At 44.8% G+C, this 26,943-nt stretch overlaps 1 protein-coding gene across 1 annotated transcript in view; it reads left to right on the forward strand.

The window, feature by feature from the left end:
* LOC124556230 (relaxin receptor 1-like) overlaps window positions 1–26,943 on the forward strand; it is a 370,951-nt gene that overhangs the window by 260,734 nt on the left and 83,274 nt on the right. The window contains exon 9 of the mRNA XM_047130220.1: window positions 20,258–20,408. Within this exon, the coding sequence (XP_046986176.1) occupies window positions 20,258–20,408 (151 nt within the window). The remainder of the gene's footprint in view (window positions 1–20,257; window positions 20,409–26,943) is intronic.

The following is a 26,943-nucleotide window of genomic DNA, read 5'->3' on the forward strand; positions in this document are numbered from 1 at the left end:
CGTCCGCACTCTAGGCAAGCTGGAAAAAATCACATTGTCCACATTCTGCGTTAATGAACATAATTTTCAATTTCTTCTCTTCTGAATCCTCAAATGAACTGATTACTGCGTGGCACCATATAATTAGTTAATTGCTTCCATCACCACCAGCGTACTTCTGCACTCTCATGATAGTTGTGAAATTCTATTTGTATGCGGCACAAGACTACATAGTCGATTTCGAGGTGCTAAGTGTTTTATATCTTACTGTTTCGTGACGTTTGGGAGTAGGTTGATTTCTAATTACTTTTTATGCCACCGAAATAAGTATTCGTTGGAAACTATCAAGGAATTGTATTTTCGGGGAATTTTAATCATGATGGGAAATTATATTCCTCAGTATTTCAGATGCCGTATGACGCATGAGCGGAAACTAATATCATTAGCCTAGCTGTCCCTGCGCCGAAATTATACAACACCGGCTCTAAGAGTCCCCCCCCCCCCCAACACCCCCACCCACCCCGACACACACTCGAAAACTTCGAATATGAGGAATTCTAGTTTCAATCTGACTGAAAGCCTTAAATACAGCGCCGTCGGAAACAGTCCGAAAAGCTTGTGAGGACGTTGAGGGTAGGTTGTGCTGGGAAACAAATGTTAAGAAAAATATTCGATATATTGCGCCGTTTCCAAGTTAATTAGCATGGAAGTTACGTATCAGGCTGTTGCGTGCAAATTTAGGCGGCCTGTCAGTCACGGCGTCGCCAGACGCGTTCTTTCTATCGTTTGCTAAAACCGAAAAAGACAGCGATACAAAAATTGGACATGGGGTGGTAGTAAGGATCGAACCCGAACCAAGGGCTGAGCAGTCTCGTGCATTGTCAACTACGCTATGAGAAAAACTGATACTAATTATGTCTGGCGGGCCGTTTGAATTCCCGTGCACAACGGCCTGATTGGCTAACTGTAATGCTAACTAACTCAGAAACGGCGCAAGTTATCGATTTGTCTTCTCAACAATTATCTCTTAGCACAGTCTTCCTTGTGTCGCATCTGTAGTTTCCTGCGAGCGGATCAAGATGGGAACTAGACGCTAAATCCAGTAATGAGGTAGCTCGTCCAACTCGAAGTCCTGGTGCTGGAAACAAGCTGGAAATTCTTTGCAGAAAAGGGAACTCGTTGGGATAAAGGACGTATACTTCTGATGAAATAACTGAGATGAAACACGAGGTAGGATAAGACCACTGTCGAACCATAAAAGGCACCAACACAGTGAATGTAAGTTGGGCAATCCTGCATGTACCCTGTGCAGCTAAGTGCCACGAGAAACTATGTCCCGTCCCGAGGGCAGAGTAACTCAGGTCCAGCGTCGGAATCAACTGCAGAAGGAATCTCTAGCAGCACCAGCGGCCCTGCTTATATAGGCTCGTCTGATGCAATCCCCCGCGATCACGCGCGTCTGCCGTGTCCTATCGTCCTTCCAAAACGTTCTGTCGTAGCTGACCATGTAGCTCCAGTGTCGCTTGCCACAAAAACGCAACCTCCCCTGCTTCCCAGCGACCTGGCTGACGTTAGGTTGTTTTCCTACATGTTCATCTTATGCAATCTTATGCGGTTCTACTCACATCTGCGACCCATTCGCGACACCTGCAACATCCTTACAAGGTTTTCGGACTGTTTCTGTTCACACTGTATAGACATCCTCAAAGGAGAGTTATAAAATATCAGGAGATAACACTGCATAAAAACCAAACGCTCTCGCGCCTCGCTTCTGACAAGGGAAACTCTACATCGCACCCCCCTCGGATTTAGTGAACACAGATCAAGCATGAAAACAGAAAGAAGGTGCACTGAACTGTGGAAAAAAGAAGCAAAAGAGAAGCTGTGAACGGTCCCACTGTAATATGTACAATATCGAGCGATGTTCACGAGTTTCGTGACGTAGTCATATGGTCACGTTGTTAGACTCCGAAGTGCGAGATACGGGTTCAAATTTTCATAATACCCAAAATTTCTTTCTCAAAAAATTACGAACTGTCCGTCCGGTCATTGATGTGTCTGTTCGCTGAATTCAAATTTGTGTACGTGTCGTGGTGTAATGTCTGTTTACAACAGCGACGTGTAACGAAGGGACCTGCAGACGTACTTACCTCCCATTTGTTCTATACAGGTACCACATGTTGTGCCTCTTGCGTTCCGTTTTGGAAGTTTTGTCTCTTGAGTACCTTCGTTGTAACATAGTTCACAACCGTTTATTTGTTGTTTTCTTTTCTGTGATAAGGCTATGCGGCATCTCGGCTGCTCTCACTAGTCATCACATTTACTTACGACTGTAATATATTCTTACACACGACTCATATTATGGGACCGTTCACTGCTTCTGCTTTGCTTCTCTTTCCCACAGGGCAGTACAATTTCTTCCTGTGTTCATGCTTGATCTGTGTTCAGTTTTTGACGGTCTCTCCAATGGATCAACTTACCTCTCAATGTGAGTGGAGTGCGATGGAAAGTTTCCCTTGTGAGAGCCCGCGTAGGACGAACACGACAATTATTTCGTTACACAGCTGCCTGAACAACAGCTAAGAGGGGGGGGGGGGGGGGGGTTGTTTTCGGGAAGGAGACCAGACAGCGTGGTCATCGGTCTAATCGGATTAGGGAAGGGTGGGGAAGGAAGTCGGCCGTGCCCTTTCAGAGGAACCATCCCGGCATTTGCCTGGAGTGATTTAGGGAAATCACGGAAAACCTAAATCAGGATGGCCGGACGCGGGATTGAACCGTCGTCCTCCCGAATGCGAGTCTAGTGTCTAACCACTGCGCCACCTCGCTCGGTAACAGCTAAGACTTGCCAATATGGGTGCAAATATTTTGCAACCCTGTGACAGTGCGTTTACCTCCGCATATGGTCCTGAACTGTTGCGCTAAATTCACTTGGGATTCCCTTTCCACTTCGATGTTTTGTGGTACATAATCGTTTTGTAAGATGAGAGATTAAGACAAAAAATTTAATTTTTGGACGCCAGGAATACCGTGTATCACACAAGTAACAACTGTTCTCATCTTTAACTTTGCTTTATGAGGCTCAGCGACCAATATAGCGACGAGGGAGACCAGTAGCGTAGCTCATTTCCGCTTGAGAAGCGAGGTCAGACGTGTTTACTCCTTAGTTCCGCTGTAGCGCTTCGAGTGCAGCAGTTAGCTCTTGTCGTACTGTGTGTTCATTTGTGAGTGTACTTGCTTCACAGTCGACCTTGTTTATCCTTTAGTGCTGTTTTTCTATTTTTTTTTTTTGTGGCAGAATCGCTCGCTTTTTTTCGTGTCCCTAGCGACCAGGAAGATTCCACGTAAAAGTACACTAAGTTTCATGTTTGATAAGTCCATCTGTAATGTGCAGCGAAGTTCCCTCGAAATTCACGACTGGTTATTGTCAACGTTTGGTGTTATTTCAGATCAGGTTCACACAGCATATTTTGACTCTGAGCTTTATGTCTTCTTTGTAAAATTCGTGATCATCCTACAAGTAGACAGGTTCTTACTTAGACATAGCAGTCAGGTTTCTTTCAGCCATAGGGATCAGTTACTGTTGTTCTGCTTGCCAGTTATGATGTTAAATATACCATTGTGCAGGTTTTCAACTTGTCGGCGGAGGCAAATGACCAATATCTTAAGGATGTGTTGCTTAAATACAGTGGTGTGTGAATCTATTTCTTACTTTCTTAAATACGGTCGCTTCAGCACCACCGCCTTCAGTACTACAGTGGTATACGTTCCGTTTAAATGTACATTAAACAGAACATTCCGTCACCAACGATTCAATAGTCCGAAATGAATTTTTTTTTCAAACATTCTGTTGGACAGCGACATAAATTGACGGTAGGTGCTAATTCTAATATCAGTCCACAGACCAATTTGAGTTTATCCGCGAGAAATTTTCCCAGTTAAAGCCGAAGACGGATTCTGCCCTGTGTGCTCCCCGTGCCGATGTTCAGGTGCTGTAGTATGACCCACGTCGTACCCAGGATGCACATATTTCCAACGTGGAGTCCCTCCTGCGTCAAGTCTCTCTCTTGGTGAAACAGATTGCGTAGTGCCCACCTGTCATCCTGTGGAGGTTGTGGGGGGTGGCGTATTCGGGTTTTAGTGAGACCTCTGGCGTGGATCTTAACGGAGTCGCTCCAGGGTTCGGGCATGTCTGATCTGAACTCAGTGTTCCTTACGGCCGCGCCCTCATCGCCTCCAGCTGACAATATGGGACATCCCCCTTAGAACGCAGCATGTCATTCTCAATGGAGGGAAGTCTTCCGAAGTAAGAGTGATTTCAGGTGTGCCGCAGGGGAGTGTCGTAGGACCGTTGCTATTCACAATATACATAAATGACCTTGTGGATGACATCAGAAGTTCACTGAGGCTTTTTGCGGATGATGCTGTGGTATACCGAGAGGTTGTAACAATGGAAAATTGTACTGAAATGCAGGAGGATCTGCAGCGAATTGACGCATGGTGCAGGGAATGGCAATTGAATCTCAATGTAGACAAGTGTAATGTGCTGCGAATACATAGAAAGAAAGATCCCTTATCATTTAGCTACAATATAGCAGGTCAGCAACTGGAAGCAGTTAATTCCATAAATTATCTGGGAGTACGCATTAAGAGTGATTTAAAATGGAATGATCATATTAAGTTAATCGTCGGTAAAGCAGATGCCAGACTGAGATTCGTTGGAAGAATCCTAAGGAAATGCAATCCGAAAACAAAGGAAATAGGTTACAGTACGCTTGTTCACCCACTGCTTGAATACTGCTCAGCAGTGTGGGATCCGTACCACATAGGGTTGATAGAAAAGATAGAGAAGATCCAACGGAGAGCAGCGCGCTTCGTTACAAAATGGGACATCATCTTAGAACGCCGCATGTCATTCTCAATGGAGGGAAGTCTTCCGAAGTAAGAGTGATTTCAGGTGTGCCGCACACCGTCAGGTGGCTTGCGGAGTATGGATGTAGATGTAGATTTAGTAATCGCGAAAGTGTTACGGAGATGATAGATAAACTCCAGTGGAAGACTCTGCAGGAGAGGCGCTCAGTAGCTCGGTACGGGCTTTTGTTGAAGTTTCGAGAACATACCTTCACCGAGGAGTCAAGCAGTATATTGCTCCCTCCTACGTATATCTCGCGAAGAGACCATGAGGATGAAATCAGAGAGATTAGAGCCCACACAGAGGCATACCGACAATCCTTCTTTCCACGAACAATACGAGACTGGAATAGAAGGGAGAACCGATAGAGGTACTCAAGGTACCCTCCGCTTGCGGAGTATGGATGTAGATGTAGATGTTGATGTGGATGTAGATGTTATCAAACTGACCAACGCCTCTAGCGGGTTTTAACTTACCAGTGAGGTGAAGGACGGGGAGATGCTTCAGGGCAGCGTAAAATAATGTAGTACAATTTATATCACTTGGGTATACGCCTAAATTGGCGTGAAACCGGTCGTGGCTTTATGAGAAATCTTGCTGCAGCCAGAGCGACGTTTTTCCCTTCTTATAATAATTTTCTACTTTTATTTAGATTTTAAGCTAGATTTTGCAGGGGAGAGCTGTGCCTGCGAACTTCAAGGTGGGAAAGGATGATCTCTTTCCGAAGTATCATGACTGTCTAACAGCGGCTGATTTTCGTCCCCTGACGCCACTCATCTTTGTCTCCAAACCTATTGTATGGGCTGTGAACATCATATTGTCATTATTGCTTGGTCATGTGATTGGTAACCGTCAATACTGCCTCCCTAGCTGTTAAATTTTGACTCTGGTGGCACAGTATAGGAATGTGGTATCGGTGGTGGCTGTTACATCTACTCGTTGTGCTATTGCCTTCTTAGGTTTTTCTAAGACATTTCGTCGAGTTAGTCGCGCGTATATCGATGGCCTATTGGAGATTTTGGCTTTACAGCTCGTTCATGCGTCGCTCTTTGCCACTTGTTAACTTTGCAGCGTCAGTGGTGGTCAGTGGACGGCTGACGTCGCCGGTTGTTCTCTGTAGGGGAGTGCCTCAGGGCAGTTCGCTATGTCTTTGCCCTGTTTCTTGAACCGCTGTTGCGGCAAGTTGCTGATCGGCTGTCAGATTAAAAACTCTCAGGGGGAACCTCACAGTTAGGGCGTATGCTGATGACGTCGTGGTCCTCCTTTGTCGAAGTGAGGAAGAACAGTTGCTAAAGCTCAGAACTGATAGTTTTTGTCGTACTTCAGGCGCGGGCTTAAAGGAAGACAAATGAAAATTTCACAACCTACGCTGCTTCGAGGACGCTGTCCTTTCTTGGCCATGTTTTGTGGACTGGCATACACCTTTGGTGGTGTCGTTGGCCATTGTCCACTGAATATTGCGGCTTTGAATTGAAAATCTGAAATTCAAGGTGCCATACTGGAACATGAACCAAGCACGCGTACCATTTTGAAGAAAGTACGGATACTGGATACCCATATTTTGTGTAAGGCGTATTATACAGGATGAGTCACTAACTAATGGCACCTAGAATAACTCAGAAAGTATGACAGTGGCTGAAAAGTTGGTTGGATAGATGTTGCAAGGGACAACGGGGGTCATAATATGACGTTGGTTTTTTGTTGCTAGGTGGGGTCGCCTCGGAGATATGAAAGTCAACTTTGTTTTTTTTTAATGGGATGTTATAGTTTGGTGCTTATTTTCTGATAGCGGCTATCGAGACGAATCCAATGATGTGTAACAGTAAGGTGTTTGAAGGTCAACGTAGGTCAAAAAGGTGGCATGAATGTCCAGTTACAGAAGGTGTTCGAAGTGATGACCATTGATATCAATGCAGTGCTACAATCTTCTTACATGGATTGAGTGGTATTCCGTATCACTTCGCCACTTATAGAAGCACGTGCTCTGTCAATTCTCTCTCGTATATCGCGCAAACAGTATATATTCGCTGAATATCGTGTATCCATCTAACGTACCATTGACATGTAAACACAATTCGACGGTTTCGCAATACAACACTAATGGGAACGGTAAGACTAGTATCGTCGAATCAAGCGAATGTGAATGATGTATTCCTTCGAAGAACAAGTCGATTTGCCTCTTATTTACGGAGAATGTCCACGAAATTCACTGAGAGCTGGAGACTTATACGCTGAAAGATATCCTCAACGTACTCATCCTACACGTCGTACATTTAAATACGTGTACGATAAATTGAAAACAATTAGATCTTTAACGCATCGGAAACATATCCGGCAAAGGAAAGTTACTAACAAGGAAACGGAAATTTCCTGTGTGGTTCGAGATCCTTGAGTTAGTTCGCGTCAAATCGCAAGGGAATCTGGCATCGGCATAAATATCACCCTTACTATATCAGTCTCCACGAAGAATTAACTGGTACGGATGGTATCCATCCCATTGAATTCTGCCGATGGCCTCTAGTTCAGGTTTAGAGGGATGACTCATTTATTAATTTGATTTTATTTACTGACGAGACTACATTCACGAAGCGTGGAAATGTTAATTTGCATAACATGCATTACTGGGCAACTGAAAATCCATGTTGGCTCAAGGCAAGTTGCACACCAAAAACCGTGGTCGATGAATGTGTGGTGTGGGTTTCTGGAGGACAGAATTATAGGCTCCTATTTCATCGAAGGAAATCTTAATGGTAGGAAGTACACCACATTCCTGCAACAAACATTAGGTCTGTTATTGGAAGAAAAACCTTTAGGATCAAGGAACAGAATGTGTTATCAACACGATGGGTGTTCGGCACATTTTTCGCTGATGGTTAGAAATTGCAGAGACAATTCCCAAATCGTTGGATTTGACGTGGAGGATATGTGTCGTGGCCGGCTCGTTTGCCAGACGTGACGCTTCTGGATTTTTTCTTGTGGGGATTCGTAAAAGACATTGTTTATAAAGAGTTCCAACTACACCTGAAGATATGCGAGAGAGAATTGTCAGATCATGTGCTTCGATAAGTGCCGAAGTGATAAGGAGTACCACTCAGTCCATAATAAGAAGATTGCAGCACTGCATTGATACCAATGGTCATCACTTCGAACACCTGTAACTGGACGTTCATGCCATCTTTGTGACCTTCGTTGACCTTCAAAGACCTTACTGCTACACATCATTGAATTCGTCTCGATAGCCGCTATCATAAAATAAGTACCAAACTTTAGCATCCCATTAAAAAAAGTTGACCTTCATATCATCGAAGTGACCCCACCTAGCAACAAAAAACCAAGGTCATATTATGGGCCCCGTTGTCTCATGCAACTTTTGTCCCACAAATTTTTCAGCTCCTACCATAATTTCGGAGTTATTCTTGGTGGCAATAGTTAGTGACCCACCCTGTATATCACGCAGCTCTTTGCCCTTCCCAGAATGGTAGTGAAAAAGTTGCGACAACTGTCTGGCCGATTTATATAGAAAAGGTCATACATTTAAACTAAGTTACGAAGCTTTGACGAAGCCGCCCACGGATGGAGGCTTGTCTCTCTCACATATCACACACAAGGCGTCTCCATTGCATTTCCGACGCATGATGCTGACGGTTATACGTGAACTGCATACTATCACGGCTCTTCTCTCTTACAGCAAGTGAGTCTTGCTTCACCTGTTGACGTAAGTCTCATTCATTTAGAACTGGGTCAAGTTCGAGAATTTTATATTCCGGTGAACTACCTAAGGAACGACATCTTGAGGCAGCAAGTGGTGACGACACACTTCTCGCTTGCTCGTAGGGACGGGGTGTTTGGAAAGTTGTATGGACCAACATCTGTCTCAAGATTCACGCGATGGAAGTGGCATCCTCTTGGTACAGAGTCGTTAATAACTTAGCTAATGAATGACTGCATCGAATTGGACTTAGTGACACGGCTACATGTTGTCAATATGGTTCCTTGGACACGCTTTCGCATAGATTTACATACAGTTGTCATCTAGGAACCGACTCTGGCTACGGAGTCAACTTGCTTTCCCACCAGGACTTCCGCCACTGCTTACACCATCGACATTATCCTGCGGTCGGTTTCCTGCTTTCCGAAGTCGAAGACTAATTGGTTCAGATGGCTCTGAGCACTATGCGACTTAACTTCTGAGGTCACCAGTCGCCTAGAACTTAGAACTAATTAAACCTAACTAACCTAAGGACATCACACACATCCATGCCCGAGGCAGGATTCGAACCCGTTACCGTAGTGGTCGTTCGGCTCCATACTGTAGCGCCTAGAACCGCACGGCCACTTCGGCCGCCCAAAGATTAAATTCAGTGATATGGTTAATTGCTGATTTTGTACATTTTGTTGTTTGTGTTTTGTGGGGGATGACTTTCTGACGTTTCAGTAGTACATGCTTCCTGCATATTTGGACGCCTCCAAATTGACCCGTTATGGGCTAAATTTTGCTAACATGCTAAATCTCACGTTTACCAACAGCACGTTGGTTAAGATGGTCAGCGGTTGTGGTCCTTATCTGATAGAGATGCGCTATCACGGTATATTGCCACTATTATTTCTCGTTTCTATCTTTGGCAAGCTGTTTCGAAGATTATTTTCTTTGTTCTATATGTACAAAGAAAGTACACTTTTATTTACATGTGTTGTCCTTAAGCTGTTGGTTGCTGCAGTCTCAGTTTAACAAAAAAAAAAAAAGTGCGTCAACGAGTCACTTCCGGGACTCAGAAGGAGATCCTGAGCTGGGTCAAACCCACTTCTCGGAAAAAGGGACAAAAAAAAAAAAAAGAAACAAGTAGTTCTACACAAGTCTTGTGAAGCAAGGGCGGCATTTATTATGATTTACAACCTCGTTGCAGACCAGTCTACTCTAGCTTCTTATTTTCCGATTCGTTTTTAACGGCTGCAAATTGTTAGAAGAAATGTCTAACAAAATCTGAACAAGACCTCGATACGTTAAGTCTTCTCACAAGCTTGACTAAAGAAGCTGTGTTAATGATCATGTATGTCAGCTTTGTGAGTAGTAAGCTTATTCACTGTACAAACGTCTCTGAACAAATTCGACTCGACCGTCAACGACACGAATTTGAGTTTCGTTCGTCAACTAGGACCCTTATGTCAGAAAAATATTTAGAAGTGAATATACACTCCTGGAAACGGAAAAAAGAACACATTGACACCGGTGTGTCAGACCCACCATACTTGCTCCGGACACTGCGAGAGGGCTGTACAAGCAATGATCACACGCACGGCACAGCGGACACACCAGGAACCGCGGTGTTGGCCGTCGAATGGCGCTAGCTGCGCAGCATTTGTGCACCGCCGCCGTCAGTGTCAGCCAGTTTGCCGTGGCATACGGAGCTCCATCGCAGTCTTTAACACTGGTAGCATGCCGCGACAGCGTGGACGTGAACCGTATGTGCAGTTGATGGACTTTGAGCGAGGGCGTATAGTGGGCATGCGGGAGGCCGGGTGGACGTACTGCCGAATTGCTCAACACGTGGGGCGTGAGGTCTCCACAGTACATCGATGTTGTCGCCAGTGGTCGGCGGAAGGTGCACGTGCCCGTCGACCTGGGACCGGACCGCAGCGACGCACGGATGCACGCCAAGACCGTAGGATCCTACGCAGTGCCGTAGGGGACCGCACCGCCACTTCCCACCAAATTAGGGACACTGTTGCTCCTGGGGTATCGGCGAGGACCATTCGCAACCGTTTCCATGAAGCTGGGCTACGGTCCCGCACACCGTTAGGCCGTCTTCCGCTCACGCCCCAACATCGTGCAGCCCGCCTCCAGTGGTGTCGCGACAGGCGTGAATGGAGGGACGAATGGAGACGTGTCGTCTTCAGCGATGAGAGTCGCTTCTGCCTTGGTGCCAATGATGGTCGTATGCGTGTTTGGCGCCGCGCAGGTGAGCGCCACAATCAGGACTGCATACGACCGAGGCACCCAGGGCCAACACCCGGCATCATGGTGTGGGGAGCGATCTCCTACACTGGCCGTACACCACTGGTGATCGTCGAGGGGACACTGAATAGTGCACGGTACATCCAAACCGTCATCGAACCCATCGTTCTACCATTCCTAGACCGGCAAGGGAACTTGCTGTTCCAACAGGACAATGCACGTCCGCATGTATCCCGTGCCACCCAACGTGCTCTAGAAGGTGTAAGTCAACTACCCTGGCCAGCAAGATCTCCGGATCTGTCCCCCATTGAGCATGTTTGGGACTGGATGAAGCGTCGTCTCACGCGGTCTGCACGTCCAGCACGAACGCTGGTCCAACTGAGGCGCCAGGTGGAAATGGCATGGCAAGCCGTTCCACAGGACTACATCCAGCATCTCTACGATCGTCTCCATGGGAGAATAGCAGCCTGCATTGCTGCGAAAGGTGGATATACACTGTACTAGTGCCGACATTGTGCATGCTCTGTTGCCTGTGTCTATGTGCCTGTGGTTCTGTCAGTGTGATCATGTGATGTATCTGACCCCAGGAATGTGTCAATAAAGTTTCCCCTTCCTGGGACAATGAATTCACGGTGTTCTTATTTCAATTTCCAGGAGTGTAGTTCCTCTGTGACAGATCTGTATAATAGCAATTAGACACCCCTGTACACGTTTGCTTACACCGGTGTTAGCAACTTTCTTCCACTTGGGTAGCTTCAAATATGGCCAATTTTGTTGGTTTAAATCTTATTCAGTACCTTAAATATCACTTCCCATCGGCAATAAGATATCCATGAATCCATACGTGGACCTGAAAATATGCAGCCGGCCGCTGTGGATGAACGGTTCTAGGCGCTTCAGTCCGGAACCGCGCTGCTGCTACAATCGCAGGTTCGAATCCTGCCTCGGGCATGGATGTATGTGATGTCCTTATGTTAGTTAGGTTTAAGTAGTTCTAAGTCTAGGGGACTGATGACCTCAGATGTTAAGTCCCATAGTGCTTAGAGCCATTTGAACCATTTGAAAATATGCAGAGTGCTTCCGTTGCTATAGTGCATGCACTGCAAGGTTTTCACACAGTTAATCACATAAATTTAACGTAAGAAATCAAACGATGACAATAAAATTCGTTATAGTACAGTTACTGTGGCTTGATGAAAACATACGAATTCCTGAAGAAAAAATTCCGTGAATAATCGCTTCTAAGATGATAAGAAACGAGATATAAAACATTAATAATAACATTAAACAACATAGTGAGGTATTCTGATTAGATAAAAAACTATAAAATTAATACTGAGCCACACTCATGTCTTGCACATTAGGTGTAATACAATACTCGTCATATAAAAACGGGTCGTCTGTCTCGTTACTCTCGAGTTTGAAATGCAAATCATAGACATTATTTGTGCAGCATCTCTCAACAACAGTAAAACATTTTAAATTCCTCCGCCGCAGCAGCAGCTGCTGGGTGCCAGCAAGTGGGTTCTGGAAAGGTCTGATGCATGCGGCTTTCAAAGGTAGTCTGCCGGGATTTCTTTCGCAAAAATGTTAGTGGACTGAACTGTTATTAGCGATGCGTCAGAAAGTAAAATATATGTTAGCTGTGCTATCATTACATCCAGGACATCTGCATTCGGACGAAAGGCGCTGTAAAAATTTAGGTAACGGGCGGTTTCGCCAGCGAGACGTTGCATTCAGACGATATGTTCTTCACCTCTACACCAGAGACGTAGAAGTAGTATAGCAACTCGAACAGAGGACAAGACTTCCTCTATGAGCTGCGCCGCCTACAGTGTGTCCAGATTGTAAAGACAGCCGGACTTTGAGTATTATCAGTTTTATGTCAAAGAGTATACCACTGCATACGCAACCCGATGACCTCTGGTTTGCGCCGGTAATTTTGGCAGCAGACTGTCCTGACGTACCTAGACATAGAGGGTGTTTGACATTTCCCCTGGTCAGCACATTTTACAAATCTCTCCCCTGCAAACGTCTAATCATGGGTTTCCGAGAGACTGACACGCCCCTAGTCGCCAGCCAGTACGATTTATGACCTCTAGCACAGAGATGAAGCAGCATGGCATTATGCATCCGTATCTTTCGTCCGAACTCAGTTTGACTCAATGCCGGGGTGCGTTACAGCCGTTATTTCTACCAAACATGGCAGCACTGTGTACTATATTTCGCAACATGTTTACTCTCAGTCACGTGCAAATTTCATCATGTATTCTATACACATATAAAATACCCACAATAAGTAAAAGTTCGTTACTTCGTATCACTCCTGGTGTTACAACTTTAATTGCCAGTAGTGTAATGGGGTGTATGAACTTAATCAAATGGACTAGATATAGGGACTTTGTGAATAACAGCCAGAAAATTAGAAAGGAGACTTGAGAGTACAGTAGAAGTGTTCAAAACAGTTGTTCTTAATTTACCCTTGGTAATAATGTAATGAAGTCAATATCTCCATATACACATCTTAATGCAGTAGTTTGTCCAAAGTATATTTAGAGAGATTTTTTTTTTTTTGCAAAAAAAGATAATTATATTGTCACATAAAGCGAATGGACAACATTTGTGGCCTAGAAGCATCTTTCAGACTCTTTATTCAAAGCCGAAGAAGCAGATTTCTCGTATTCAGCTCTGAAGAAAGATCTAGACTACGTAGTGAGACTGAAGCGACGAATGAAAATTTGTACGAAAGCCGGGATCTGAACCTGGGTCTCCTACTCACTAGGCAGATGTGCTAACCACTACGCCACCCTGTCACAGTGGCTTTGCACAACTTTATGCACTACCCTAGCAAGCCTCCCTCCTCAAAACACAAAACATGCACTGATGAGCCAAAACATTATGACCACTGCAGCGTTGGATGCCGCCTGGTGGTGTTGCGGGCATGTGACGCGGTAACAAAAGGCTGTAAGCTGAGCTGATACAGTGGGGTGATTACCCTAGAGAAGTTATGGGCTGCAAATGGGGAAATCCACTGAGATAAGCAACTTTGACAAAGGGCAGATTGTTATTACGCAGAGCCTGTAAACGAGTATCTCGAACGGCGAAGCTGGTCCAATGTTCACCACTTGGCGCTAAGTGGTTGGACGTTCACGACTCTTCACAGAACCTGGGGTTCGGAGGTTTGTCTGCTCATTAAAGTAGGATAAGTGTGACATACGGCATCTCTGCCGAAAGAGGGCAATGATGTTGCACACACAAGTGTTTCAAAGCACACCGTTCACCGTACATTGTTGAACATGGAGCTCCGTAACAGACCACCGCTACGTAATCACCTTTTGACCCAACGACATCGTCAATTACGATTGCAGTGGGCACAGGGCCATCGTGATTCGCCCGTCGATCAATGGAAACGGATCGCTTCTTCGAGTGAATCACATTTTTGCTACACTAACTCGATGATCGTCTCCACAAACGCCGTCATCCAGGTGAACGGCGGCTCGAAACGTGTAGAGCGCCACGGACGCAGGCTGGTGGGAGCAGTATTATGCTATGGGAGACATTCTCCTACGCTTGCATGGGACCTGTGGTAGTAATCTAAGACATGCTGACAGCTGCGAACTACCTGCATCCCTTCATGCTTGATGTCTTCCGGGACGGCGATGTCATCTTTCAGCGGTATAACTGTCCGTGTCTCGCAGCCAGAACTATGCTATATAGCGTTTTGATGAGCATTATCGTGAACTCGCGTTGATGTCTTGCCAGCCAAATTCACCTGGTGTAAATCCGATGGAACCCATCTGGGTCGCTATCGGGCGAAATCACCTCTTGCACAAATCAGCGGCCCGTTATTTACGCGAATTACATAACCTTTGCGCAGAATCTAATGCCACATACCTCAGCAAACCTACCAACAAATTCTCGGATCCCTTATACGCAGAATCGGTGATGTATCGTTCCAAATAAGGACAAACGTGCTATGAAGTAATGCAGAAACCCTCAAATGTTAAAGTACTATGATGTGGTTAAACAATTTTCCTGCTCATCAGTCCTGTTCTCTAACTGTTGGACTTTAGTTGCTAGTGTGTCAACTTTATCTGCCCTCAGATCTGCATTTGAAGAATCAAAAAAAATGGCTCTGAGCACTATAGGACTTAACTGCTGTGGTCATCAGTCCCCTAGAACTTAGAACTACTTTAACCTAACTAACCTAAGGACATCACACACATCCATGCCCGAGGCAGGATTCGAACCTGCGACCGTAGCGGCCACGCGGTTCCAGACTGTAGCGCCTAGAACCGCTCGGCCACTCCGGCCGGCCCATTGAAGAATCAATGTAAACATTAACAGCACGAATCTGTCCGATCATACTATTGTTCACCCCATTTAATGTATTTGGCAAACATTCATTATTAGTCTTTAATTGAGCGAGGGATGCCATAATCTGAATTAAAACGTCAGAGAAGTTTTCTGGTGCTGCATGAACAGTATTACTTTGTTCACCAAGCTCTTCCTGCTCCCCACTACTCTTTGGGTCGATGTTTGTGGCAATAGAACAAATTGTGATGTCTTCCTTTGTTTTACACTAAATGAAAACTTCACTTTCAAAAAAAAAAAAAAAAAGAAAAAAAAACACAATAAACAGTACTTATGTTCCTATGTCATGGATGAAGAACGTTGACAACATCTTTCACATATCAACATGTAAACATTCTGAGTAGACACACTTCATAATGCTTATGTACTGTAAGCTCTTTCTTCTTCTGTAGTAAATTTTAAAAGCTATGTATCACTTCAATATATAAATTAATCTATCTACCCCGGACTGTAAGGGATCTCATTTTAGAGCTACGTATTGATTATTTTAATTATCATTAATTCGAGTCCCACCATTAACACAGATTCCTAAGTTCAATACTCTTCTGGATATACTTACCTTGTAATCGTTTGTTGCCCAAGATTGCCCGTCCGCGACTTCATATGTATATTTGAAGTGATCTTTTAACTTTATAAATGATAAACACTTCGAATAATCTTGGTTTATTATTGTTCAGTACACAAACAACACGAGACAAATGCACTGAACAATAAAATGGTTCAAATGGCTCTGAGCACTATGGCATTTAACTGCTGAGGTCATCAGTCCCCTAGAACTTAGAACTACTTAAACCTAACTAACCTAAGGACAGCACACACATCCATGCCCGAGGCAGGATTCGAACCAACGACCGTAGCGTTCGCACGGTTCCAGACTGTAGCGCCTAGAACTGCTCGGCCACTCCGGCCGGCCACTGAACAACAGAAGTACACTCCTGGAAATTGAAATAAGAACACCGTGAATTCGTTGTCCCAGGAAGGGGAAACTTTATTGACACATTCCTGGGGTCAGATACATCACATGATCACACTGACAGAACCACAGGCACATAGACACAGGCAACAGAGCATGCACAATGTCGGCACTAGTACAGTGTATATCCACCTTTCGCAGCAATGCAGGCTGCTATTCTCCCATGGAGACGATCGTAGAGATGCTGGATGTAGTCCTGTGGAACGGCTTGCCATGCCATTTCCACCTGGCGCCTCAGTTGGACCAGCGTTCGTGCTGGACGTGCAGACCGCGTGAGACGACGCTTCATCCAGTCCCAAACATGCTCAATGGGGGACAGATCCGGAGATCTTGCTGGCCAGGGTAGTTGACTTACACCTTCTAGAGCACGTTGGGTGGCACGGGATACATGCGGACGTGCATTGTCCTGTTGGAACAGCAAGTTCCCTTGCCGGTCTAGGAATGGTAGAACGATGGGTTCGATGACGGTTTGGATGTACCGTGCACTATTCAGTGTCCTTTCGACGATCACCAGTGGTGTACGGCCAGTGTAGGAGATCTCTCCCCACACCATGATGCCGGGTGTTGGCCCTCTGTGCCTCGGTCGTATGCAGTCCTGATTATGGCGCTCACCTGCACGGCGCCAAACACGCATACGACCATCATTGGCACCAAGGCAGAAGCGACTCTCATCGCTGAAGACGACACGTCTCCATTCGTCCCTCCATTCACGCCTGTCGCGACACCAGTGGAGGCGGGCTGCACGATGTTGGGGCGTGAGCGGAAGACGGCCTAACGGTGTGCGGGACCGTAGCCCAGCTTCATGGAGACGGTTGCGAATGGTCCTCGCCGATACCCCAGGAGCAACAGTGTCCCTAATTTGCTGGGAAGTGGCGGTGCGGTCCCCTACGGCACTGCGTAGGATCCTACGGTCTTGGCGTGCATCCGTGCGTCGCTGCGGTCCGGTCCCAGGTCGACGGGCACGTGCACCTTCCGCCGACCACTGGCGACAACATCGATGTACTGTGGAGACCTCACGCCCCACGTGTTGAGCAATTCGGCGGTACGTCCACCCGGCCTCCCGCATGCCCACTATACGCCCTCGCTCAAAGTCCGTCAACTGCACATACGGTTCACGTCCACGCTGTCGCGGCATGCTACCAGTGTTAAAGACTGCGATGGAGCTCCGTATGCCACGGCAAACTGGCTGACACTGACGGCGGCGGTGCACAAATGCTGCGCAGCTAGCGCCATTCGACGGCCAACACCGCGGTTCCTGGTGTGTCCGCTGTGCCGTGCGTGTGATCATTGCTTGTACAGCTCTCTCGCAGTGTCCGGAGCAAGTATGGTGGGTCTGACACACCGGTGTCATTGTGTTCTTTTTTCCATTTCCAGGAGTGTATCTTGCTGCCTCAGTGATTGAGTGTCGCCACCCTCACACTAGGCAGAATCATTGAAGCTCCAACTCGGAAACGTATGCACATCTGCCATCTGTCATTGGCTAACCGTCTGTCAGTACTCTCACCACGACAGCCGCCCAAAGTACTGGCGCCAGAAATGACAGCCCACTCCCTCCCTGCCGCTTTTATTCTAGTGGCTAGTGACGTCGTTCTCATGGGGTCAGAAAAGCCCTACATCAGAATTACCACCTGCCTAATTATTCAAATTAAGTATGGTGGAAATTTAAGTTATGCTGATAGCTAATAATGCAAACAGTTCAGGTCATCCAAATGACATCGGCAATCCCTCACAAATTGTCGGTTGGAATCATACGCAAATTGTGTTTATAATATACCTATTCAAACAGGCTGTAAGGGAGGAGAGGCTAAAAAACATACAAAACCAAAAATGACTAGAAATATTCCAAAATAAACTTCAAACAGAAGGCTATCGTGATACATACAAACGACTCTGTTTGATCAAGGGATTACAAAACTTTAATTACATTTCATTTAGACGAAGAGTTCCGAATGTTATTGATACGTCTTTATCGATGCTTTAATTAATTTGGTTCAAATGGTTCTGAGTACTATGCGACTTAACTTCTGAGGCCATCAGTCGCCTAGAACTTAGAACTAATTAAACCTAACTAACCTAAGGACATCACACACATCCATGCCCGAGGCAGGATTCGAACCCGCGACCGTAGCGTCGCTCGGTTCCAGACTGTAGCGCCTAGAACCGCACGGCCACTCCGGCCGGCTTTAATTAATTAATAGTAATTAAAACATGGTCTTTTAAGTGAACTAGTTGTCAGAATGGTGGTATTTTCACTTGCAGTTTCGAATGAAGTACATCAATCGCTTCAAAAGGCATTTCTAATAAAGTATCAAACATAAGACGAGCGCCCGCATCTCGTGGTCGTGCGGTAGCGTTCTCGCTTCCCACGCCCGGGTTCCCGGGTTCGATTCCCGGCGGGGTCAGGGATTTTCTCTGCCTCGTGATGGCTGGGTGTTGTGTGCTGTCCTTAGGTTAGTTAGGTTTAAGTAGTTCTAAGTTCTAGGGGACTTATGACCACAGCAGTTGAGTCCCATAGTGCTCAGAGCCATTTGAACCATAAGACGAGCAGTGTTTTCATGTCAGACGTCAGGATTAGTTGATAGAAGCCATCCCCCACAAAACGTATTATGTTACCGCAAATAACAGGTGGTTCAGACTTCCAATTCATATTAGTAAAACTGGAGATAATTTTTAAAAGAGAAACCAAATACGAAAGGAAGCTGATAACTAAATAAAGTAAAGACACTGATATAGAAAGTGATGGACAATTTCAAGCAATTTTGTGTAGTGGATGAAAGTGTTTGTTATATTACATCACATGCACGGAGTGGCCGCGCGGTTAGAGACGTCATGTCACGGATTGCGCGGCCACTCCCGCCGAAGGTTCGAGTCCTCCCTTGGGCATGGATGTTAGTGTTGTTCTAACCATAAGTCAGTTTAAGTTAGTTTAAGTAATGTGTAAGTCTAGGGACCGATGACCTCAGCAGTTCGGTCCCTTAGGAATTCACACACATTTGAACATTTTTTATGTTACATCAGAACCAACCAGAAATTCAGAATTTAGGTTATGACGAACAAAGCAGTTTTCATCAGAAGTAATCGATTTGGAATAGGTCAATTAATCGTAATCGATCTCGTAGTTATAGAAAGTGCAGCGAGTTGAATAGAATTAGATCACACTACGTTCTCTGTTTTTTACAGCAAATGACTGTCAAGGATAATGGACGGTCGTGTTTTGTTTATCACTTCTACTAGCCTTCTTGTACATTACATCTTATGCCCTTCGTGTTGACAGGTGTGACCTATGCTCCCTCCCAAACGCTGGGTACGCTTTTTTTAGAGTAATCTACGGTATATCGTGGATAAAAAAAAGTGACTATCTGAGCAGCAAATCTGGTATAGCCTCTGACAGGGATTCCATCGACCCCTGGAGCTTTATTCAATTTTAACAATTTCATCTATTTCTCAACGCCTTGGTCACTAATATCCATTTCATTCACATTTTCAGTGCAACAGAATTAAATTGGGCCTTTTCTTCGTTCTTCAGATATAAGAAAATTGTTTTTCGTTTTGTTCACACCCATTTTAAGAGTATACCGCCATAAAGCCACATAACGGCAGCTGTGAGGAAGCTTACCACTTTGCTACACCTGCCAGTCCTATAACTCTATTAAGTACTTCTAGTTGCTTGAGTTTCAAAAAACGGGTAACAGATATTGTGAAAAAATTTCAAAATCACTTAATGCTCAGGAAACCCTGAGATATTTCATACGAGTTATGTGAATTCTAGTGATAAAGTGTACGTCCCATGCCTCCATCTTTTCCTTAAAACATCCACGGACGCTAAGCAAATGTCATAAATTGTTCATCAACTGAGATAAAATCAGTAGCTCCTACCTTCAATAAAAAGAAGCTTATCAACAATCCCATAAAACAGAAAAACCATCGTATCAAGAACCTAATTAATTTAGAAGTACCGTACTATTTCCATATAATAAATTTCAAGCGTTTGTTCTCATGCATTCACTTGAATACTGGGGATTCTTAAAACTCATTTGTCAGGGAAAGAAAACCACAAATTCTATTGCAGGTTTCAGTGCTGATAATGGTGTTCATGTCGCTGGAGCGGTTCATTCTGATCGCGCTGCCGCTGTCTCACAGCACCAGCTTAGCCGTGAGGAGCGCCGCTGCCACGCTGGCCCTCATCTGGATCGCAGGGATCAGTTTGGCTATCATTCCAGGTACAGTAAAAAATCAGCCTAGTCACTGTTATAAACGCCCCTGACTTCCTGGATCTAAAAGATTATGACAGAACAAAATCAACGGTTTAGTAGTGAAGCAACAACGATCTCATTCTTACGAAAATTCTATTTAAATCAATCCTCTCTAATACGGGAAGCATAATAACTAGCGCCCGCCGTGACTAATATCCATGTTTTAATATACTCTGAAGTGACAAGTCATGAGATACCTCTTAATTCCGTCTCGGATCTCCTTTTACCCGGCGGAGTGCAGCTGCTAGACGTGGCATGGACTTAACAAGTCGCCGGAAGTCCCCTGCAGAAATATTGAGCCATGTTGTATCTATGGCCGTCGACAATTGCGAAAGTGTTCCCAGTGCACGATTTTGTGCACGAACTGACCTGTCGATTATGTCCCATAAATGTTCAACGGGAGTTATGTCGGGTGATCTCAGTTGCCAAATCATTCGCTCGAATTATCGAGAATGTTCTTCAAACCAATCGTAAACAATAGTGGGCCGGTGACATGGAGCATTGTCATCCATAAAAATTCCATCGTTGTTGGGAACTTGAAGTCTATGAATGGCTGCAAATGATTTCCATGTATCCGAACATAACCGAGGACCCAGTCCATTCCATGTAAATGCAGCCCACACCATTATGGAGCCACCACCAACTTAAACAGTGGCTCGTAGGCATCTTGGGTCCGTGGTTTTGTGGGGTTTGCGTAACACTCGAACCCTACCATCACTTCTTACGAACTTAAATCGGGACTCATCTGACCAAGCCACGGTTGTCCAGTCGTATAGGGTTCAACCGATACGGTGACGAGCCCACAAGAGCTTCTCTAAGCGATGTCGTGCTGTTATCAAAGGCATTCGATACGGTTTCTGCTGCCATAGGCCATTAATGCCAAATTTGGCCGCACTACACTAACCGATACGCTCGCCGTACGTTCCACATTGATTTCTGCGGTTATTTCACGCAGTCTTGCTTGTCTGTTAGCGCTGACAACTCTATAAGCGTATGTCGCTGCACTCGGTATTTAAGTGAAGGCCATAGGCCACTGTATTGTCCGTGGTGAGAGATAATGCCTGAAATTTGGTATTCTTGGCACACTCTTGGCCCTGTGGATCTCAGAATATTGAATTTCCTAACGATTTCCGAAATGGAATGTCTCATGCGTCTAGCTCCAATCACCATTCCGCGTTCAGAGTCTGTTGATTCCCGTCGTGTGGCCATAATCACGTCGGAAACCTGTTCACATGAATCAGCTGAGTACAAATGACAGCTCCACCAATGCACTGTCCTTTTGTACCTTGTGCGCGCGACGCTATCGCCATTTGCACGTGTGCATATCGCTATCCCATTACCTTTTGTCATCTCAGTGTATTACATAATGTATTCGTAGTATGTAATTTGATTCTTAAATTAGCTGTCTTGATGCTGAAGAGGTGAAGTCGTAGAAAAACGTGTCCCAGAGAATTGGGTTGGAACATTACTTGACTTTATGTTGGTATTTACTATTAACAGCTGTACTTTATACCAGTATGTCGCTAGGTTCAAGAGCGAGAAAACTGATGTACGAATAAAATTGCATCCAACAACGGACCTACAGCGACGGTTATATGAAGATGGTATCTGTTCTGTCGGACATGTCCGAAAGAACAGATACCATCTTCATACAGATAAGGCTTACCGGCCAATGATTTTCTTCAGTTCAGATGCACTCACATTGCTCAAAGTGTTAAGGGAATAGGTAGTTTGATTGCCGAGAGTAATGACCATAGTGGGCAGGGGCACTACAAATGTAGTGTGTGGACAATAAGCTGGAAATGTGGGTCAGAGGGGGAGCGTGCCAGAGATAAGTCCCTGCAGTCACGCTGTCCTGTGTGTCTTCGACGCCATGTAAGCAGGAGATCCTGGGTTCGAGTCCCGGTCGGGGGACACATTTTCAATTGTCCCCGTTATATTTATCAACGCCTGTAAGGTGCTAATGGTCTGTATTTCATTGTAACTTCATACAGTGATGGAGGTGAGGAGGCGACTCCACATTAATGTTATTCACGTTTTATTATATTCCACTATGCATCACCAACACGCCTTTCCACTGCCCTGTGTCGATCAGGTGTTATGTGTATTCCATCGTCACGCCGATGAATGACACGATGTGCTGTCATGCACTGCAGTTGGTAATGCTCACTGCGTGCAAAAGGTCAGGAAACGTTCCTCCCATTTCTTCCCAGTGCACTGGTGTCCGTAAGGAAAAGAAAATAATAACTCCAAAAGCTGTGTGTTGAATGTGATAAAACATAGCCAAAATGTGGAGTTGATGATACGGCGTGAATAAAATTTTCAAAACACTACCCAAGCCATAGCATTTGTATTCAAGTTTAAGAAATATTTAAAATACACAAAATTGATGTATTACTTTGGTATGATGCAAGGAACGTCAGTACGATATTTGAATACCCTGACCACCAGCGTAGCACGCAGAGGAACCTCACAATGTTAGTAATGACGTCGATGAACTCCTTAGCAAGCAGATGTAGTTATTCTTGAAAAGCTGCTCCTAGCGTGTCAGGCGTCTGACGAGACAGAAAATGACTCTGAGCATTATGGGACTTAACATCTGAGGTCATCAGTCCCCTAAAACTTAGAACTACTCAAACCTAACTAACCTCAGACACATCCATGCCCGGAGGCAGGATTCGAACCTGCGACTGTAGCAATCACGCGGTTCCGGACTAAATTGCCTAGAACCGCTCGGCCACCGCAGCCGGCTGACGAGACAGAATTAGAGCAGGAACACGCCTCCCCGGACCATTCCAGTGGAAGATTGAATTGGCCTTTTGATTCGCGGAATTATTTCGTTTGGAAGATATTTTTCCACAAACCAACTCTTGCGTCGCCGAGTGTTGTAGTCTTATAGAATGACCTCATCTATTTCACCGACATACAGAAACACATATTCATGAAGTGTATCGTCTCTACAAATTTGTGCAGTCAAAGTTCCACGGAGCGAGGTGGAGCAGTGATTAGCACACAGGACTCGTATTCGGGAGGACGACTGTTCAAACCCGCGTCCGGTTCAAAAATGGTTCAAACGGCTCTGAGCACTATAGGACTTAACATCTGTGGTCATCAGTCCCCTAGAACTTAGAACTACTTAAACCTAACTAACCTAAGGACATCACACACATCCATGCCCGAGGCAGGATTCGAACCTGCGACCGTAGCGGTCACGCGGTTCCAGACGGAAGCGCCTAGAACCGCACGGCCTCACCGGCCGGCTACCCGCGTCCGGTGCTCCTCATTTATACTATCCGTGATTTCCGTAAAATCGCTTCAGGCAAATGACGTAATGGTTCATTTGAAAGAGCACGGCCGACTTCCTTCCCCACCCTTCCCTATTCCGATGGTACCGATGACCTCGCTGTCTGGTTCCCTCCCCCAATTCAGCATACCAACCAATCAAAGTTCCACATCGAAAGACGTAGATTCGGTGTACCCATCCGAAAATACTCCCACAGACGGACACTGCCTGGACCTAAGGCGTCCCTTTCATAAACATTTGATGGAAGGTGGCGGTTTCCGGCTTCTCTGCCTTCACTTGAAACATAAACTAGGAGACACATGTAAAGACTATTGGCTTCCATTAGTCAGTAGTCAAACTAAAATGTGAAGAACATACATACTCATCTACATCTAGGTCCATACTCTGCAAACCACTTTGAAGTGCATGGCAGAGGGTACGTCCCACTGTATCAGTTACTTGGGCTTTTTCCCGTTTCATTCACGTATGGGACGCGGGAAGAATGTGTGTTTAAATGGCTCTGTGCGTGCTGTAATTAGTTTGATCAAATCCTCACAATCCTTATGGGAGCGATATGAAGGAGATTGTAGTATATTCCTAGAGTCATCATTCAAAGCTGGTTCCTAAAGTTTGTAAGAAGGCTTTGTCGGGATAAATAACTCCTATCTTCAAGAGACTGCCAGGTCAGTTCTTTCAACATCTCTGTGAAACTCTCCGCGGATCAGACAAACCTGTGACTATTCGTGTTGCCCTTCTCTATACACGTGTAGTATCCCCTGTAAGTTCTATCTGGTACGGATCCCAAACATTAGAGCAATGTTCTAGGATGGGTCGCACGAGTGATTTGTAAGCAATCTCCTTTATATACTGACTGCATTTTCCTGGTATTCTATCAATAAATCGAAGTCTGCTACCTGCTTCACCCAGAAATGAGCCCATGTGATCGTTTCATCTCATGTCCCTGCAAGGTCCTACACCCATGTATTTGTGTGAGTTTACCGATGGCAAATATGACTCACTGATACTATAGTCATATGATACTACGGTATTTCATTTTGTGAAATGCACAGTTTAACATTTATGAAAATTTGAAAGCAACTTACACACTTTGCAACACTTTGAAATCTTCCGAAGATCTGACTGAATATTTGCGCACATTCTTTCAGATTGTACTTCATTATAGATAATTGCAATATCTGCAAAAAGTTTTAGTTGCTATTAATATTATCCGCAAGGTCGTCAATGACTCTCAATCCAACATAACTTGCTGCGTCCCTATCAAAAAATCGTCAATCCACTCACAAATTTCCCTTGATATCCACACATTGCACTTTTGATAACAAGCGTAGGTTTGGTACTGAGTCAAAAGCTTTTCTAAAATCGAGAAATACTGCATTTATCTGACTGCCTTGATCCATGGCTTTCAGTATGTCATATGAGAAAAGTGCGAACTAGGTTTCACATGATCAGTGTTTTCGAAATCCTGCTGCCTGGTATGGAGGAAGCCATTCTGTTCGAGATACCTGATTATTTCTGAGCTCAGAATATTTTCTAAGATTCCACCACAAATGGATGTCAGGGATATTGGTCGACAGCTCTGTGGGTCATCTCTGCTATCCTTTTAGTATATATGTTTGACCTGTGGTTTCTTCCAGCTACCGGGCAACCGGGCATAATTTTATGTTCAAGCGGTCTAGGATAGGTTAAAGTTAATTGAGGGCTAATTCAACTGCAATTACATGATAATGATTCCATCTAGACAGAAATGTGTACTTGACTCGTCTTTCTAATGGTGCGAGAGTTAAATTGGGGCAATACTACTGAGTCTCCCCTTGTAAGGGAAAATTTGAAAACTAAATTAAGCATTTTTGCTTTCGTTTTATATCCACAATTTCAACCTCTGTCTCATCGTTGAGTGTCTGGACACTAACTTTGGTGCAGCTAAAAGCATTTACATACGACCAGAATGTCTTTGGGTATTGTGAAAGGTCATTTGACAGTATTCTGCTACGGTACTCATTGAAATCTTCACACAGTGGTGCCTTGACAGACGAATGCGTTTCATTCAGTATGTTTCTGTCTATAGTGCAATGCTTTGTTTTATACGTAGCCCTCTTTCTTTAGAAGTTTGCCGGCCGGAGTGGCAGAGCGGTTCTACGCGCTTCAGTCTGGAACCGCGCGACCGCTACGGTCGCAGGTTTGAATTCTGCTTCGGGCATGGATGTGTGTGATGTCCTTAGGTTAGTTAGGTTTAAGTACTTCTAAGTTCTAGGGGACTGATGACCTCAGCAGTTAAGTCCCATAGTGCTCAGAGCCATTTGAACCATTTTTTGAAGTTTCTTTACGATGACTGTATACTATGGAGAGACCTCTATCATGAACTGTCCTCCTGGGTGCATATCTATCCAGTACATCGTCAACTATTCTTTTAACCTTGAGCCATAGTTTCTCTCTATATGCTCTGGCCCTGAGTTAAGAGTTTGAAGTTTCGCATTCAGATATAACACAGCTGCGTATTTGTCTATTTTACTGAATAGAAGTTGCCCTTTGTACTTTGGTATTCATTGTTGCTATAGGTGGTACGTCGTGACTGATACTAGTTTCAATGTGGACATCATCAAAGAGGTGAGGTCTATTTGTTGCCATTAGATATGATGTATTTCCATCATGAGTGATGTTTCAAACTATATGTTCAAAGTAGCTTTCAGAGATGGCATTAATAATGTTTCACAGGATATCTGGTCACGCCCAACACTAATACAACTGTAGTCATCCAAATGGATTGGTTATGGTTAAAGTCTCCTCCTATGATTACAGTATGGTTAGAGAAATTTCATACAATCGAAATAAGGTTTACTCTAAAGCTTTCGGTTACATCAGGAAATGGGTCTGGCGCTCGACACAAAGATCCAATTAGAATTTTATGCCCGCACTTGATTCTGAGTCTTTCGACAACAATGTCGCATGCAGTTTGATTTATTATCTCGGTGAATTTGAGTTTCTTGCTACTGTGACAAATGCATCGCCTCCATATTCTTTCAGTGTACGCTTAAGTTTTCCCAAAAAGTCTCACTACTGTCAACGCCCAGCTTTAACCAGCTTTCTGTACCTGGTGTTATGTGAGCTTCATTGTCTTTTAAGAGGGCTTCAAATTCTGGGACTTCTTTGCGAGTGCTTCGGCGGTTAACCGCTAGGATTTTAATGCTCTCACTTTTAGTG

Source organism: Schistocerca americana, chromosome X (genome assembly GCF_021461395.2).
Source record: "Schistocerca americana isolate TAMUIC-IGC-003095 chromosome X, iqSchAmer2.1, whole genome shotgun sequence".
In the NCBI taxonomy this organism is placed as follows: Eukaryota; Metazoa; Arthropoda; class Insecta; order Orthoptera; family Acrididae; genus Schistocerca; species Schistocerca americana.